Source organism: Acipenser ruthenus, chromosome 50 (assembly GCF_902713425.1).
Source record: "Acipenser ruthenus chromosome 50, fAciRut3.2 maternal haplotype, whole genome shotgun sequence".
NCBI lineage: Eukaryota > Metazoa > Chordata > Actinopteri > Acipenseriformes > Acipenseridae > Acipenser > Acipenser ruthenus.
In genome coordinates, this window is record NC_081238.1 from 518,711 (window position 1) to 535,869 (window position 17,159).

At 43.8% G+C, this 17,159-nt stretch overlaps 2 protein-coding genes across 2 annotated transcripts; both read left to right on the forward strand.

Moving 5' to 3' along the window:
* Positions 1 to 1,093: 1,093 nt before the first annotated feature.
* On the forward strand, positions 1,094 to 3,939 carry LOC131721991 (putative uncharacterized protein DDB_G0271982). Its single transcript, XM_059015454.1, has 2 exons — positions 1,094 to 1,644; positions 2,867 to 3,939. Exons 1-2 carry the CDS (start codon positions 1,455 to 1,457, stop codon positions 3,643 to 3,645), a joined length of 969 nt encoding a protein of 322 aa, XP_058871437.1. The 5' UTR covers positions 1,094 to 1,454; the 3' UTR covers positions 3,646 to 3,939.
* A 1,324-nt stretch (positions 3,940 to 5,263) lies between these two features.
* On the forward strand, positions 5,264 to 14,898 carry LOC117404515 (uncharacterized). Its single transcript, XM_059015458.1, has 23 exons — positions 5,264 to 5,366; positions 5,602 to 5,657; positions 5,922 to 6,014; positions 6,090 to 6,214; positions 6,309 to 6,452; positions 7,000 to 7,077; positions 7,172 to 7,342; positions 7,614 to 7,710; positions 8,017 to 8,240; positions 8,766 to 8,919; positions 9,094 to 9,302; positions 9,612 to 9,729; positions 10,123 to 10,325; positions 10,619 to 10,736; positions 11,413 to 11,582; positions 11,859 to 11,956; positions 12,281 to 12,417; positions 12,534 to 12,584; positions 13,043 to 13,226; positions 13,620 to 13,752; positions 14,056 to 14,143; positions 14,252 to 14,350; positions 14,766 to 14,898. The coding sequence occupies exons 1-23, from the start codon at positions 5,335 to 5,337 to the stop codon at positions 14,864 to 14,866; spliced, it is 2,883 nt and encodes a 960-aa protein (XP_058871441.1). The 5' UTR covers positions 5,264 to 5,334; the 3' UTR covers positions 14,867 to 14,898.
* Positions 14,899 to 17,159: the final 2,261 nt, after the last annotated feature.

The window sequence follows — 17,159 nt, forward strand, 5'->3', positions numbered from 1 at the left end:
TGAACCCGGGTCCTCTCGCACTGAAGCCTAGCGCCGATACCGCTGTGCCAAACAGCCAGCTGGAACACGGGTGGGTTTAAGGCCCCTGTATTTATACTACTATTTATATTACTGGAAAGTTCTAGAAAGTTCTAGAAGTTACTCCAAGTTTACTCAGCACTGAATCTATCTGGAATGTTCTGGAAAATAGGTACATTTCAAAATATCACTGTCCTGGTCACAAAAGCAAAGTTTGTGGGGAATAATAGCCATTTTCTATACTTTTGAGGCATAAGCAATTAGGGCTCATGTCTCTGTGTGTGATTACGTCACAGTTATATATACAGTATATAATTTTTTGTTACTATTATTTCCTTATATATTTTTTTTTTGTTTATTTGCATTTTATTAACATCGTTTATTTATTTATTTATTTATTTATTTATTTATTTAGTCTTTGTTATTGTCATAGTTTATTAGACAGCTTTTGCCCTTGCATTAAGAACTGTAGTGATTCAAAAAGGGTTCTTTTTGTTAAAATTCTGACGCAACCTTTTGAATATCAACGTCAGTCTCGGTTTCAGCTGAAGCAGAGACCTGTATTTATTGTTTTAGTTCGTCCAGTAAATCGCCTCTCCTCCTCTTTGTGTCGATCATCTCTGGACTGAGACGGCTCCCCCGAGAATGAAGAAATTCATAAACATATTCGCCGCCTCCTTTATATTTTGCTTGTGTGTTTTGGTCACCGACAACAACGAGATTGACGCTTCTAACGGTAGGAAACGAACTAATGGACTAATATGTGATCGCCTGGGGGGTACATTATTTACAGCCTGTTATATTATTAATTAGAGAGATGCGGGGAACGTCTTACTCAATCATAATTGTGGCACTGGTACATAAATATAGGCTTGTATTATTATTATTATTATTATTATTATTATTATTATTATTATTATTATTATTATCATCTGAGGTTTAATAGATAACTAAAACGTTTCTTATAAACCATTATTATTATTATTATTATTATTATTATTATTATTATTATTATTATTATTATTATTATTATTATTATTATCTGGGTTTAATAGAGAACTAAATGTTTCTTATAAACCATGTTTACGTTTATTCAACTTTCTGCTAACATTTACACTGAAAAAAAAAGGTATAGTTTTGGTGTTTATCAAAATATCAATTCTCCCTTCAGCAAATTTCTCCTCGCAACACTTGCAGCGGTTGGAGGTTATAAAACGAAGGCATTCAGGCTTTGTAACAGCGGTTCAAAACTGAAAACAGTGAAGGCCTACATTAAAAAAAGGAGTTTTTTAATGTAAAAAAAATAAAGCCTTTGGTTGTTAATATTACAATGTGATTGTATTCTTTAATTACGTGCAGTGTTATTAATATTTAATTTATTGTGTTTATTTTTTGAAGGGAAGGTGCATTTCGGTGAATGGAGTCGCTGGGTGTGTATGTGTGATCTCGGGAAGAAGACCCGGGAAAGGAGCGCTACTCATATTAATGGCGGGATTCAAATCGACCGCAAGAAATTACTGCAAAAAATCCCTTGTGACCGGACTAGCTGCTCAGTCTGCGACCCGGAACAGTGTCCGTCCGCCGAACCCGCAGACATCAGCAAACTCCTGGTTTTAAAAACGTTTGGTAAGAAAATATGTGGCAGGAAAGTACCTTAATAATAACCAACGCTTATAGAAACGCGTCCCTCGCGTTTGCTTAACAAGAAAATCCATCTCCTGCGTCGCCGTTATGTTAAATTGCTCCTTTTTCCACTGACCAGCATTTGGAAAGAGACGCATTGAATGGAATGGCGGGACCAGGGCTCCAAAACCTCCGGTTCAAAACCCAACGTCTTACCATTCAATTAAACAGCGAGCTCTATAGTGGAGAGACAAGTGCAGAAGTCAGTGTTATTAATTGATCGGCCGCTAGGGGGTGTGCGTTACAACATATTATAGCAAACATGCATTCGAATTTTAAACGTGATATTTAGTACGGTAATTCACTAAGTTAAAATACCCTTACCAGGCACATTTATTCACTAATTAGGTCTCAAACGTACAGATTTAAACAGAACCCCGTGTTTTAGCAAACATTAAGGTGACCATATGGCTCCGTGTTCGGCGAGAGACTTTAGGTTTTTCAACTCGCAACCCCATTGCATTCTGGTAAGTGTAGTCCTGCTTCTCTTAAGAATGGTACCTGAGACAAGGTAAAAAGTACCAGAATGCATTGGGGTTGCGATTTGAAAAGCCTGACCTGTCCCGATGAACACTGAGCTAAATGGTCACAAAATCCTAAAAGGTATAGACAATGTCAACCCGGGGGGCTTCTTTGACTTGAAAAAAGAAAAAAGGACCAGGGGTCATAAATGGAGATTAGATAAAGGGGCATTCAGAACAGAAAATAGGAGGCACTTTTTTACACAGAGAATTGAGAGGGTCTGGAACCAACTCCCCAGTAATGTTGTTGAAGCTGACACCCTGAGATCCTTCAAGAAGCTGCTTGATGAGATTCTGGGATCAATAAGCTACTAACAACCAAACGAGCAAGATGGGCTGAATGGCCTCCTCTCGTTTGTAAACTTTCTTATGTTCTTATGTCACCTTAGCATGAGTAGGACTAGGTTAAAGCAAATCTCTCATTGCAAGCCATGCTCTCTTGGTGAGGGAAATTGTCCCCACCCCTTCTTTCCTGTCAGTAACCAACCAGCTGCTTCCCCCCCGATGAATGACGTGCTTTTCAGCCAGTAAGATGCTTTGATTCTAAAGACACGGTCTGTGGTGAAAATAACTTAGGAATTAAAACAGCAACAGATTTTGTGATCCTCAGCAGTGAATTTTCTTGCTTTGTTTTCTACCATCAGAAAGTGAAGTCAAGACTCTCAAGGATACCGGGGCACAGACAACGACACAACCGGCGGGGAAAAGGAAAGCAGACATGGGGACTGAAAGAAAGGCAGCAGAGCTGGAGCTAGCGATGCCAGTAGAGATGGAAGAGAAGAAAGTAGAGATGGAGGAGAAGAAAGCAGAGATGGAGGAGAAGAAAGTGGAGATGGAGGAGAAGAAAGTGGAGATGGAGGAGAAGAAAGTGGAGATGGAGGAGAAGAAAGTGGAGATGGAGGAGAAGGAGGTCGAGATGGAAAAGAATAGAGTCGAGAGGGAAAAGAAAAAAGTCGAGATGGAAAAGAGGAAAGTCGAGATGGAAAAGAGGAAAGTCGAGATGGAAAAGAGGAGAGTCGAGATGGAAAAACAGTTTGTTGAGAAGCAAATAGAGGTTATACGAATTGAAAGAAAACTGTTAGAGTTGGAGAAAGGAGGAAAAACGACAAAGACTACAAAGAAAACGACAAAGACTCCAAACAAAACGACAAAGACTCCAAACAAAACGATAAAGACACCAAACAAAACGACAAAGACACCAAACAAAACGACAAAGCCAACAGAGGGACCGACAAAGACACCAAACAAAACGACAAAGCCAACAGAGGGACCGACAAAGACACCAAACAAAACGACAAAGACACCAAACAAAACGACAAAGCCAACAGAGGGACCGACAAAGACACCAAACAAAACGACAAAGCCAACAGAGGGAACGACAGTGACTATGAAAACAACATCAGCAGCTATGAAAACAATGTAAATGATCCACTCCAGAAACAAACACAGAAACTGTGGGGAAAATGACACGAGGTCTGGAAAAAAAATGTAAATTATCCAAAACCTAGATTTAAAAAAGTCGGGAGCTGCTTTTGGACATTGAATTTGTTAACTGAGGTGAAAAAAAGTGTGATGGCGATAATACACAAAGACACACCTGCGTGTTAAACGATCTACCGTCAGTCCTGAATTTGATACCATTCCAATGATATTTATTCAAGTATATCAATTCCATGTTATTTTTGTATTGATGATAGATTCAAAAATAAAAGTTGTCTGCCAATGTTGTCTCGTTATGAAGAGAAAACTTTTTTTGGTTTGTTTTTTTTCAAGAAAACTAGAATTGACATTTAAAACATCACACACATTTAAACATTTTAAAGTGTTAAAAAGGCCAGCATCATTTTATACCTGAAATTAATTGTAGCTTATCAGATAATTACCAAATATTATTTATTTCTTAGCAGATGCCCTTATCCAGGGCGACTTACAATTGTTACAAGATACCACATTATTTTTACATACAATTACCCATTTATACAGTTGGGTTTTTACTGGAGCAATCTAGGTAAAGTACCTTGCTCAAGGGTACAGCAGCAGTGTCCCCCACCTGGGATTGAACCCACGACCCTCTGGTCAAGAGTCCAGAGCCCTAACCACTACTCCACACTGCTGCCCTATAATATACAATATAGGTCTGAAACGTGCAGTTTTGATAGGACCTGCACATTTTTCAGATTCAGATATCTTGTACTGTCTCAGTTCCACGCCCTATATATCATTTTACCCCATCAGTGTCTTTTTGCGTGTTACTGGCTGAAACTATATCAATCATTTTAATGATAGGAAGTCACTGAAGGGGTAGAACCGTTGAACCCGCCAGGGGGACCAAGGGGGTGCAGCACTGTCTGACAGCATGGCTTGGAAGCAGAGCATTATTTTAACCTCATGCAGTACCAGATACCGTGCATGCGTTTTTGCCATAACGCGTTTCTTTCCAAACTGCTCATGTGAGCACTTTATAAGGAATGGCACAACGTGGTTTCCTTACATAACACTGTAATCAAAGTGTAACACAGCGTCAGTGTACATTGCTATACACACGTACACTATTATTGCACTACCTTTTTGGTAAGCAACAATGACTTACATCAGACACAGTAATGGAGTTACTGCAAAACCACAAACTCAGGTCTCCCGCGCAGTTACCCAGACTCAATTAACACACAACTGTAGAAATGATCAACCTTACACAGCAGCCTGCGGTTGAAAAGATTTAAAAAGACACAGTGAATCCTATAACTGTGCTTATTGTAGAGTCTGTTTCACTGCATTTAGCACTGCAGTATTATTAGATGTAGGGACCTGCTGTATTCTGTGTATTTAGATTATTAAATGCGGTGGTTGTCATCAAAACTCTCTCTGAAGATTTGCCCAACTTTCCTCGGCGCTGCCTCGGGCGCGTGCGCATGATGAACACGCTCCTGTTTGTTCAGCAATTAAGATAATTACAATAAACTGATTATTAAGCCCAGGTGCTGCCCGTCCCGATTGGGCGCACGCTGATTCAGACGGCTTTATATACCTGGAACCAGCCCGACTCTGGCAAGCGAGTATCGGATTCTTACTGTACTGTGAAGAGGCGCGCTGCGGGTTGTGTGTTGAACGAAGGATGGGTATCATGGATTTTAAACTCCTTTTAGGGTAAGTTGGGTGTGTGATTTTTTTTTTTCTCGTTTATATTGAGTTTTTGCTAGATAAGCGTTTTTACTGTGTTTTAAATTCAAATGGAGTCTATGCGGTTTTAGACATGTTCGGTCTGTCTTTTAATTTCGTCGTCTTTTTAAAAGCAGTCGCTACGATAAAGGCGTGAGTGGAGCCGGGTTTGTGTAGGATGGAGCAGCTGTCCATGAATAATGATTTCATTCGCTCTTTTCAGAGTTGCGTTGATGTGTGTACTGCTGCCTTTGGATGCGCTGGCTCAAGAGCCGCCAGGTAAGCGGCGTTCACTTTATTTGTTACAGCTTGAGTTTCCAGCGCTTCGTGTAGTTTGATTTTGAAACAGTAAGTTTCTGGTGTGAAGCTGTCGAGGGCTTTTGAAAAGCGCTCCTGTACCTGCCCGTATCCTCCAGAGCGCTGTGCGTTTTAGTACATTAATAAACTACTCGAGTGTGACTCTTGGTATTAAGAACACTATTTAGGTTGAATTCTCTTCCCATGTTAAGTGGGGATTTCAAAGCCTCTCCTCTTCGCTCGCAGGAACCTTTGTTAATGAGTGTCGGGACCGACACTTCTGGATGAAGACTAAAAGAAGCTTCTTAATTGGAGGAAACTTCCGCTTCGATATCATCGGTAAGGAATATCTGAGAGCAGTGCGGGGGGGACAAGCTGGACTTTCAGGATAAATAACATATCTTTTTTCTTAAGATCATGACGGCATGCACGCTCTGGATGACAGATACGCAGCGTCCTGTGGCTTTACCTACAGCTTTAATATCCCCGGTGATCTGATCTTCAGAGCTTCTTTCCTCGCCTGCCACGTCTCCAGCAAGGTGAGTCCTGGGCGGTCACGCTTGTCGGATGGCACGGTTGTTGCAAGCGGAAGTATCGCTGCTGAGCTCGAGACTGACTCTTTCTTCTCTTCAGAATGACGCAGAGTTTGGCTTGAGATTCCGCTTCGCTCGCATCGACCAGTTTGGCAGAGAGACCTACTACCCGTTCTCTATGAGCTGCAGTACGGCCCAGCCGTGGTACCCCCGCGAAATCGTGTGCGAGGAGAACTACATGGAGGCAAGACCGCTCTCCAGGCCTGGGTTTGAGCTGGGGCCCCACTAGCTAGATATTTCATTGCCCCCAGATGCTCTAATGCTTCTACCAAGTTAGCCCTTTGGTCCATTATCCTAATGAGTTTCTAGGTATTTTTACGTAGCTGTTAAAATCAACCAACAATGCATTGACTATTAGGGGTGCAAGTGCTGACAGTCCCTGGGCTTGTCACTGTATTGTGAAGCAGTCAGATATGGGGGTGGAATTTGCTACTTCAAAGTATTCTTTACACACTTACTGCATGGCTTTAACTGGCTGTGGCTTCAGATCCCAGGACCCCCTAACGGGTTCATCGGAGTAGTTCTTGCCATTTATCATTTTGTAAAGTGTGATGGGCACAAATCAGGGAAGGTATGAACCTGAAGAGCTGTCTGTGCAGCATTCTTCCCCTTCTGATCAAGATAAATTGAGATTCAATGGGTTTAGCTCGGGGATGGCCCAGTCTGCAGAACTACAGGGATGCACTGAGTCTCTGCCTTCAACTAACCTTGAGTACATTCTGTCCTCTTAGATATCTGTCAGGAGAAATGTCCCTGAGATTGCCCAGGAAGGAATAGGCACTGAAGACTGGCCAGCTGCTGTCCCTGCAGTAAGTAAAGCCATTCTGCTTGGGGTCTGGTGGTTTCATGAAACCAGACGAGCCCCTCTAATTCTGATCGGCTTCTCCATCTCCTGTGTTCCAGGCCCAGGAAGCCTTCATGTCGGTGTGGCAGGTTGTGTTCCACAAGACTGGCCAGCCGGCAAAACCCATGGATCCCTCCCTGGCTCACTCTCGGGGCTACAGAATCAACTCCACCTCCACTAGGATCCTCTTTCGCTCCCCATTTAACATGCCTGAATCGGAGATGCTAACGGTGAGAGCACTACAGAAACTGCACGCTGACATCCAATACTGACCTGAAACCAATGTCAATGCAGTCCTGGTTTGAGGGGTGTTGGGACTTCCAATATCTAAAATATCCAGTTGCATGTTTAGCAAGTTTTATGTAGGTAGATCTCAAGACAGTTGCCACTTGTGCACAAGTTCTATATTTGTGCTCCATTCAAGTCAAGGTAGACTTGGGTCCATTTGTTTTTTTGTTCTTTTCTGTGCCTGAGTTCCCTCTGTCTTCCTTGCCATTCCAGGTTAATGGAATCCAGGTGGAAGCAATCAGGGCAACTGTCTTCTACAAGCAGAGGTGGATGGTGCTGTTGGTGGACACTTCTGCTGCCTGTACCAAGAGTAAGATCCTCTAAAGCTTGGGTATCCTTGCCAAGGTCCATATTGTATGTGCCAGAGGCCATGTGGAACTACTGTCACTGGTGCTTTAACTAGGCAATGTAGTTTTACTACAGCCATCTTTTTATTCTTTGAAATCTGGTTTGGAAGTAACATATATGCATGCTTGGACACTACAGGGTCTTGCCAGCTAATCAGGGGGGCATGGTCTGCAATATTCTCCATTGTCATCTGGTTGCACTTCCTGTTCTACAGGAATCCCTAATAGTTACTGCAGGAAGTTTATATCTGATTCCTTCCTGTTCCTAGATAATGGCACTTTTGATGGGATGAACTTGGCCTGGGTTTCCCCCAGAGTGCTCTCTCCACTGGTGCTGCATATTGAGAAGTTCCAGGACAAGGGTATTTCCATGGGTGTGGATGGGAAGCTGCTCGACCTCGCTACTATCCGAAGAAGGAACTATGACCTGAAAGTCAACGAGACCTTCATACAAATCTCCATTCCTTATGGTGCGGAGGGTGGCTACCTGAAGGTAACATAGGGCTTTACATGGAGGGGGTGGGGGGGGCTGGCTATGGAGTTTATTCACTGGCAACCAGGTAGGTTCAAGATCTGTGTTGCAATATTGTGGATGCTCTGTCTACTCAGTAATTCTAGGAGATTGACTGCAAGACAAAACTCTAATCTGCTACACACAGAATTTATGCTTGGCATGCACATGTACTTTACCTGCTGCTGGAAACACAGAATTGGTGCAGCCTGAATTTGACCTCCTACTGTAGGAGTTGTCTGACAACTTGTACACTTAGGTTGAGTGTCCTTGGTGCTTCTATAGATCAGCAATTTGACAGTTACATCCCCCTGCCTCATCTGTCATCTGGAACATGCCCCCATGGCAATCTTTTAGCTGACCCCAAATCTACTAGTGTTCATGTACACCTGGGGAGCTTTTAACATGCATACTGTATTGGCAAATCTCCCTACCCTTAACACAAACATGGTTACTTTGGCTGAGCCCCGACTGTACCCTAGTGACCACGCCCTTCTGTCTCTGCAGAGTCGTGTCATAAATAACCAGTACAACCGGGTCTATGCTATTGACCTGTACCTTGAGCACCAGTGGGCAGATGACCAGTGGGAAGCGACCCAGCACCGCTCCTTCAAGCCAGTCCGTACCCCCTTTATTGCTGAGACCCCCTTTGTCATCAACAGTGAGTACTGCCTGCTTTGCATCATGGACCATAGCCATGATTGGGTGCCTTCATAATGCAGCATAAAACATGAATAAATTTGTTTTGAGGGGGGGTGTCATGGATTTGAACACTAGACCTGGTTGTAAACCTACAATGCAAACCCTGTTAACATCTCAATGCCTGCTTTCCTAGATACCATCCCAGAAGAAAAGGTCTTCACAGTGACCCTTGGCATCTTCAACCCTGACGTTGAGCTGAAGAACCTGACCATCAATGGTGTTCCTCTGACCCTTCCTGAGGCCGTCAACCAAGGCATTGTGGTCACTGAGGTCCAGCACCCCAATGGCACCAAGTCTTTTGTCCTGAAGGTCCCCTTCACCCACCCACTCATCCCACAGAAGGTTGGGATGAAAGCATGCCTGTACATTCATAGAAACGAAAGCTTGGGGCCCCTGAGCTGGGTGACCTAAGGATGTTTGTTACCTGTATCCTCCATGCCAACATATACACTGAGGGTGCAAACTGAAACATTTCTTTTTATAGGCTTTACTGTTGTGCCCAGACCATGCCAGACTCTTTCTAGTAATGGCTATTGCCCACATTGCCCCAGATTCTGTGCAACTCTAATTCTAGAGTAGTGCATTCACACCCACTACAGGAGCACAGTTTCTGACTATTAGCTTCTTACACCTCTCGCTCTTCTCTGGCAGTACGTTGGCGATGGTGTCCGGGAGTTCACCTTGAATATCAACTACACCTTGAACATCCTCCCTGAGAACGAGCCTTATTTCCACCCAGCAACCATCGTGTGTCAGGTTAAGGATGTCAGTAAGTATTGGGTTAGAAGTGTCTCTGAACACTGGTATGACTGCCTAGACCTTCACAAGCCTCCCAACCGAAGGATCACTGAACTATTTGCATGCCCATGAAGGAATACTGATTCCCTGGGTGAAGGCCTGTACACACTTTCAACTTAATCTAGTTTAGAAGCATTTGTAACCTCTATAAGCTGCAAGCTAGCACACATGTCCTGGGATAACTTCTGCATGCTCTACCATGCATGCCCCCTAATATGCACCCCCTACTGGCATTTACTTTGAGTGCAATTGTTTAATGCACTGATACCCAGTTGAGGTGACTTCCAGCACTTTGCTAAAGACTGAGCTGTTGGCATCTGAAGGTGTGGTTGATTTTCTTGGTGTTCTTCCCCTGCCTCCCCAGTACTTCCTGTGATCAAGGGCTCTTGTACTGAGAACAGCATAGTCTTTGAAGGGACCCGTGGGAACATGGACTACTTCTGGGTCGTCTACATTGGGAAGTACCAGCTAACCTCTGAGCTGGCAGGAAACCGAGGCTACATATTCACCAACCTGACCAAGTTTATTGTGGAGGTGCCACTCTTCAGTGTTGGCTGCATCTATGAGGTAAGCATCCTCAGCCACTAGGAGTCCTACCTAGCAAGGACTCCTAGTGGCTGAACTGGGTGTTGCAGCATTAGTCTACTCCTGTCAGACCTCTCCTTGTTTAGGTGTATAGACACTAGTGTCTGAAGTTCCAGAACTTGAGACTTTGCAGCATGACTAGGCTGTCAAGCCTGCTTCTCTTGGTTGGGTATTGTGCTACCAACTGGGATAGCTATTAAGGGTTTTCTATAACTTGGTGCGCAGTTCAACCCATAATGAGCTCTAGGTCATTGTCCCTTGTTTTCTCTTTCCAGGATATCTCTCTCAGAGGCCTCTCTGTTCGAGTAGAACTGACCCTAAGGAGTGCTGCAACACTAGAGGTAGTGCTGTCATCCATACAGCGCTGTCAATTTCCTACCAAGCAGCTGCTAGGTAAGACTCCACAAAGGTGGGCTTGACTTTGTCTTGGTGCACTGCACCTCCCTGCTTCATACCTTGACAAAATACATGGGATTATTTAGCAGACGCCTTTATCCAAGGCGACTTGCAGAGACTAGCATCAGCTGCAGAGTCACTTACAATTATGTCTCACCTGAAAGATGGAGCACAAGCAGGTTAAGTGACTTGCTCAGGGTCACACAATGAGTCAGTGGCTGAGGTGGGATTTGAACCGGGGACCTCCTGGCTACAAGCCTATTTCTTTAACCACTGGACCATACAGCCTCCTATAAACTACCTCCTAATGCACTATTTAGCTGTAGAGAATATTTCGGTGATCACATGTTGCTTGCAGTTTCAGTGTAACAATGGGTAATCCTTTACCCAACTTCTGAATGGTCTGCAGACCACCTTCTAGCTGATGCCAGTTCCTCGCTATACTCCTATTGGTAAAGGCTTATGCCATTAAACCTGCACCATAGAATCCCTTGCCTGTTGCTATCCAGAGCATGGCCACATTTTGCAATAGACTGCTCTTTTTTGAGCCTTGAAACCCCAATGTAGGTGTAGTCTAGAGGCCTCTTGGTGCATGGAAATCTCAAACTGACTCAAGCAGCACGTTCTTGTTTTTTAATGCATTGCTTGAATTCCACCCTTATTCTCTGTTCAGTGTGCATGCCTAATGGTGTGATGACGGTGGTGGCTGTGACCATGGAGCCCATACCAGTAGTGGAACCCAGCAAGACCACCCTGCTGGACAAGAGCTGCAAACCCAAAGAGTTTGACTCAACCAGGGCTCTCTTCACCTTCAGTGTGAACACCTGTGGGACCAGGAGCAAGGTGCTGGAGATCAATGCACTCGTCCTTCATACACAGTACTAAAAGCAAAGCCTGTATCCATATAGTTATCCCTAGAAGTGCTCTTTCATAAGATCTGTAACTAGCTTGGCATCTCTGCCCTAGAAAATACTACTGCAGGATTCCTTCCAATGTGGTGACTCCTGTTTAGTAGTCTTTAGATTTGGGGGGGGGGGGGTTTCAACAGCTGTTAATCTTTAGTATTGGAGGGAGGTCAGCTTTATTGATGGCATGCTGTTCTGGCTCCTGTGTTTTCAGATTGTGGGTAACTACCTGATCTATGAGAATGAGGTGGTGTATACCAGAGCGCTGTTCCCACCCAATGCTCCAGTCATCACTAGAGACTCTGAATACAGGTGAGCATGAGGAGTCCCTCCACTGTAGGGCAGTGACCAGTACAGCAATCCTACCTTGAGCTGCCAGAGATGGGCACTGCTACATGCATGAAGGGAACAACTTTAAATCCGCCCCCCCCCCCCCCCCCCAAGTTCTAGAACATAGAACTGAGCTGTACCAACATGAGATGCCCACTTGGGGCAAGTGCTATAATACCACTTGAGCTTCACTCTGCATGAGCTGTTTTAAATGAGAAATGTGTGTACATAACTCTACTCGTCTGCATTTAAAGACAGTCTTGTCAAATACTGCAAGTTAAGGGATCTGGTACAACTTTCTCCTAGGCTGACCATTCGTTGCCGCTACCCCCTCAATGACACCGTGAAGCTACTAGCGGAAAGGAAGGCTGTCCCTGCCCCCTACTCTGGCAAAGAAGGGCTTGGATCCCTGGAGTTCAATCCTTACAGCCAAGGCAGTGGAGGTATGGCTTCTCTAGTGCCTGGATTAGCTTGCCCAGTCTTGGTACACTATTGGTCAGCTCTTTCTCCTGCCTTCCAGTATCAACCTGCTTCTCTGACTCCAGTTTTGTTTTCACAGGCAGTAAGAAATTCGGAGGTGTCCTGGATCTCAAGGCCCGTATAGCGAGAGGTTGGTATCTGTGGACTTCGTAACTTGCCTGGCCAGATTGTGTTCTGTCGTCTTCACCCTGAACTCCCAAAGCCTTTTCCTTCTGATAGAACTACAACTCCCATAAGTCTCTGTTGCATGCCAACTATGCAAGGGTTAATCTTGTTGATGGAAACTAGATACTAAAATTGCACAGAAGCTGTTCTGTTTAATGGTGTGCCTCTTTTGCTTTCTCCTCCTTTTACAAGAAGCTTCAATTGCCAAAACAAAATGAGTATATTGGACAGCTGGATTCTTGAACTATTTTGCTTATCAGTCCAGATCTCGTATAGCTACATCGGTGGCTTAATAGTATAAAACATGCCATTGCAGAAGGAGTCCCACTCTGCCCAAACCATAGCTGTCCCTAACCCAGCAGGAATGGTGGCTCTACACATGGCAGTGTGCGAGGGCCCCTCAACCTCTCTCCTTCCCTCCAGATGTGTCCTACTCCCAGTTCTACTCTGCGTTCCCCGTGTCCCAGTCTATGCTGGAGCCCGTGTTCCTGGAGGTTGAGCTTCTGCACGCCCAGAACCTGTCTGACCAGCTCATCCTGCAGGACTGCTGGGCCACTGAGACCCCTGAACTGGATGCCAGCCCTCAATGGGACCTGGTCACTGACAGGTGAGGAAGTGGGCTAATGGTACTGAGGTGGAGTAGCCTGAACATTGATGTAGAGCTGAAGTGACTGCATTGCAGCATAACCTGTGCCTAAATGTACATAACTGGTAATCCTTGTTTTAAAGGCCACCTCAGCCTGTTGGCACCTTTTTTCAGTTTCAATGGCTTTTGTTTTCATAGTCATGAGTTGTTTTGATCTGTCTTAATCTACATATGGTACACCCATGGCTATTTAAGTCTGGTGGGAACTGAATGTGTAACAAACATTTAAGTTAATAGCCTTAACTATTATGATAGGATGCAGTAACATTCTAAAGAGTCCCTGCGCTTCAGTGATCAAGCGCCATGCCGTGACACCCAGTGTCATTACCCCCAACATCTCCTCTTTTACTGCAGCTGCCTGACCAGTGGAGACTCCTACAAGACCCAGTTCCACCCAGTGTCAGCCAGCACTCTCACCAAGAGCCCCCACCACCTCCAGAGGCTTGAGGTCCAAGCTCACTCTGAAGACCAAGTCCTCTGGAAACAGGTCGGTAGCGTTCAGTGAGCTCAACCTGAGCCTTCTGCTCTGCATTCTCTCCCTCTGCTTCATGCAGGTCCATCTACTCCTGCCAAGGGGCAGGGAAGCTGGCTGTTGTATCTGTATTCTAACTAGTTTTAAACCCTAATCCAGAGCCTAAAGCCACTTCTCATTAAATGAGAATGGAATGCCTCCAGGACCAGAAGTGGGCAGTTGTGCTCTAGAAATCACTTAGGCTGGATATGAAGGGGTTGTGTGTTTTACTCTGTACCAGGGCACTTCACCTATCTAGCTGCCCTTCATGTTTTGCAGGTGTACTTGCATTGTCTAGCTGTGGTCTGTGATTCTGAGAAGGCAGTTGCCTGCAGTAAGACCTGCATCACTGGAGTGAAGAGATCAGGTAGGCAGGGTGTAGCTGGCCTCTCCTGCACTGGGGATGGGATGCACATTTATCGTGTGTGTACTCTGAATTGCTCCTTGGCTCTAACTCCTGGGGTTTGTCTTCCAGCCCGTAGTGTTGAGCTGGCAGACTCTGTCAAAGGCTACATTTCTGCTGGACCAGTCCAAATTGTACCAGAGGGGGGAATTGCTGGTGTCAAGGCAGTAGGTGAGCCATAAAGCATTAAGACACTAGTCCATTTACAACCCCCCACCCCAGCTGCCCCATCATGGAGTTCCTTTCTGGGGTGATGAAGGTTAGGAAACTCCTGCCATTGTGGTTCTTCCATGGCAAGCTTCATGTATTGCACTAAAAGGAACCTGGAGCCAATATGGCACATACAGGGGCTGCAGTTTCTAAACTGATGCTCATCCCAGGCACTCTACAGAATCTAGTCACTACCCTAGCTGTGCTTTCAAACTGCAACCCTTCAAGGCTGATTAGCTCTTGCCTCTTCTAACCAACACAGTTGTCTCCTGGTAAGAGGCTCCTTCACTCGGCAGCACTGAGCCTCTTCCCCAGTGCCTGTGTTGAGTTTTATGTGGCTTCCTCAGGGTCCTAATTCTTGTTTTTATCTCTTCAGGTGAGACTCCTCTGGTCCCTTATATTCCAGTCTTGGGAGTTGCAGTGGGAGTCCTTCTACTTGTTGTTGTGGTTTTTGCTGTTAAAGCTATGAGATGTTAAGTTTCTAGTTTTAATAAAGATTTTGAACTGTCTGTCCTTGTGTGGTGGGTTTTATTTATAGTAAATGTGTGGAATATCACACACTTTTACATATAGCAATGTTCTGATTTAATTTTAGTTTGGTGTATTGGGACTTAACAAATTCATTATGCCTCTTAATATTAATGTCCCTTAAACTCTCTCTACATTATTACACTGAGGCAGTTAAAGGACACCTATTCAAATGTAAAGCTTTAACTTTGTGTTCAGCAATAAACTCCAAAAATAGCACAGATCTTTAGGGGCGAGTACTTATTTCTTAGCAGACACCCTTATCCAGGGCAACTTACAATTGTTGCAAGATATCACATTATCTATCTTTGGGGTACCTCCACTGTTTAATCCAGATATATATTTATTGCTACTTGTAGGATGCATTCTCTTCCACTTCATCATATATATTTTCAAATAGGTATTTAACTCACATTAACTAGAATTTATTTATTTTTCTATATGGGGTTACCCTAATGGCATTTTGAAATTCTGAAACAAACCTATTCAGGGCTTCTGATTTCTGCAGAATGTAAAAATGAAATTGGTCACTTTCACATGTTAGAATTTTCAATACATCTAGATTGAAAGTGAAGCTGGGCACACTTTCAATTATCTTCCATTAAAGAGGAGTCACTTTAATATGCAAATAAATCTTGCAATTTAGAAGCCCATTTTATTTGTTTCAGAGAAATTAAGTGAAATCATTTCTACTATTAACCTGTTTCTCAGTGTGTGTAATTGAGATACATGAATGGCTTAAGAGGTGTCAATTAAATTCTTCAAGGAGGGCAGAAAAATGTATTCCTGGAGAGAGGAGTAAACCATGAATTTCCCAGTCCAACAGATACAATGTCCTTGAGTAGCTTTCAAACATTTGTAAGACCTCACTCTTAATCGTGTGTGTGTGTGTGGCTCTTATTTTAGACATAACTGCATTTGTTAAAACTCTGAACTTAAGAAAACTGCAAAATCCACCACAGCATGATTTGCTTGTGTTCTCAGTCAGTGGAGATCACACCATGACTGTTCAGTGTAATGCAGTTCCATCAATGAGGAACGCTGATTAACCCACAAGCTCCTGAAGAGGTAAAACTGTACTCCAGTTCAGGAAGTAATTGCTTTAACAAGTGTTTATTATCTGGCAGATGCCTTTATCCCAAGAATGCAACACAACAAACAAAACTGCCTTTGAGATCAACTTCAAAGTTTCATATATTCTAAAACAAATGGGGCTGAAGTGAATTGCTTCAGGTTAGGATTGGTCTTGATGTCACCAAAACCCCTCGATGCAATTATAACCTTGTAATTCACTGAATTTCAATTTGGAACCGGCAATTATTTTCTCCCCAATTTGGAAAGCCCATTTTTATTTTTTTTTAATTTCAACCCGACTCTTCCCCGGGTGACTAGGAAACGCATGAGCTGCGAGGCACCGCTAGCGGGGAGCGACAAAATACCGCACATATCGCTCAGCTATTATTTCAATTAGTGAACACACATTAACGAAAAAATGATGTTGCGTTAGTGTCACAGCAGCAGAATTTTAGAATTTGCTCAAACATTTTTTCCCGCAGCGGCAAATCTGGTTCTAGCCAATCAGGTCCATGGTGTGGGATACGTCATGTCTTGATGAACTCCATCAACAGGGAGGCACTACTGACAGCTGAAGTTTCTCAGCATCCCGAGCTATCTATCTGATTATAAGAATTTCAAGCATGCGGGTTATGGATCTATTGAATGATCCAAAACAAATACTAACCGCTTACACCCTGCATTAATCCAGTTACTTCATTTCTCAGATATACACGTCAAATAATTAACCAGTTGCCAGCCGACTGATTATCGTGTATACAATTGCAAAGAACATGATCCTTTTTCCCCTCAATAGCAGCTCCTATACAATGTATAGCTACAGATACAGAACCACAGCCCAGTCTTCTTAAGTGCGGTGCTGGGTATATGATAGCGGTTTCTTTGTAGAAAAAGGCTTTCACGTTGTATCCCAAAATAAATATATTTTACATACATGTCCTTTAGTAAATACAAGGCAAATATTTGAGTGGTGTTCTGATATGGGAACTTTAGACCCTGATAATTTCTGGAGATGGTCATGGTCGTTCACTCTGGGTTCAAGCAGTGAAAGTATATGTTTGTGCTTGTCAGTCATTGGGAATTCAGTCCTTGTTATCCTTCGACATGATGCAGTGCAGTTTGGATGAACAAACCTCACAAAAGGTCCAGTTGGCAGAACTGCGACAGT

What these genes read in the sequence shown, in the direction of transcription:
- LOC131721991 (XM_059015454.1), top strand. Translation starts at nt 1,455, where the DNA reads ATGTGTGATCTCGGGAAGAAGACCCGGGAAAGGAGCGCTACTCATATT. An exon ending in CCTGGTTTTAAAAACGTTTG is followed by an intron (nt 1,645 to 2,866) that starts GTAAGAAAATAT and finishes TTCTACCATCAG; the next exon opens with AAAGTGAAGTCAAGACTCTC.
- LOC117404515 (XM_059015458.1), top strand. Translation starts at nt 5,335, where the DNA reads ATGGGTATCATGGATTTTAAACTCCTTTTAGG. An exon ending in TTACAGCCAAGGCAGTGGAG is followed by an intron (nt 12,418 to 12,533) that starts GTATGGCTTCTC and finishes TTGTTTTCACAG; the next exon opens with GCAGTAAGAAATTCGGAGGT. An exon ending in TGGGACCTGGTCACTGACAG is followed by an intron (nt 13,227 to 13,619) that starts GTGAGGAAGTGG and finishes CTTTTACTGCAG; the next exon opens with CTGCCTGACCAGTGGAGACT.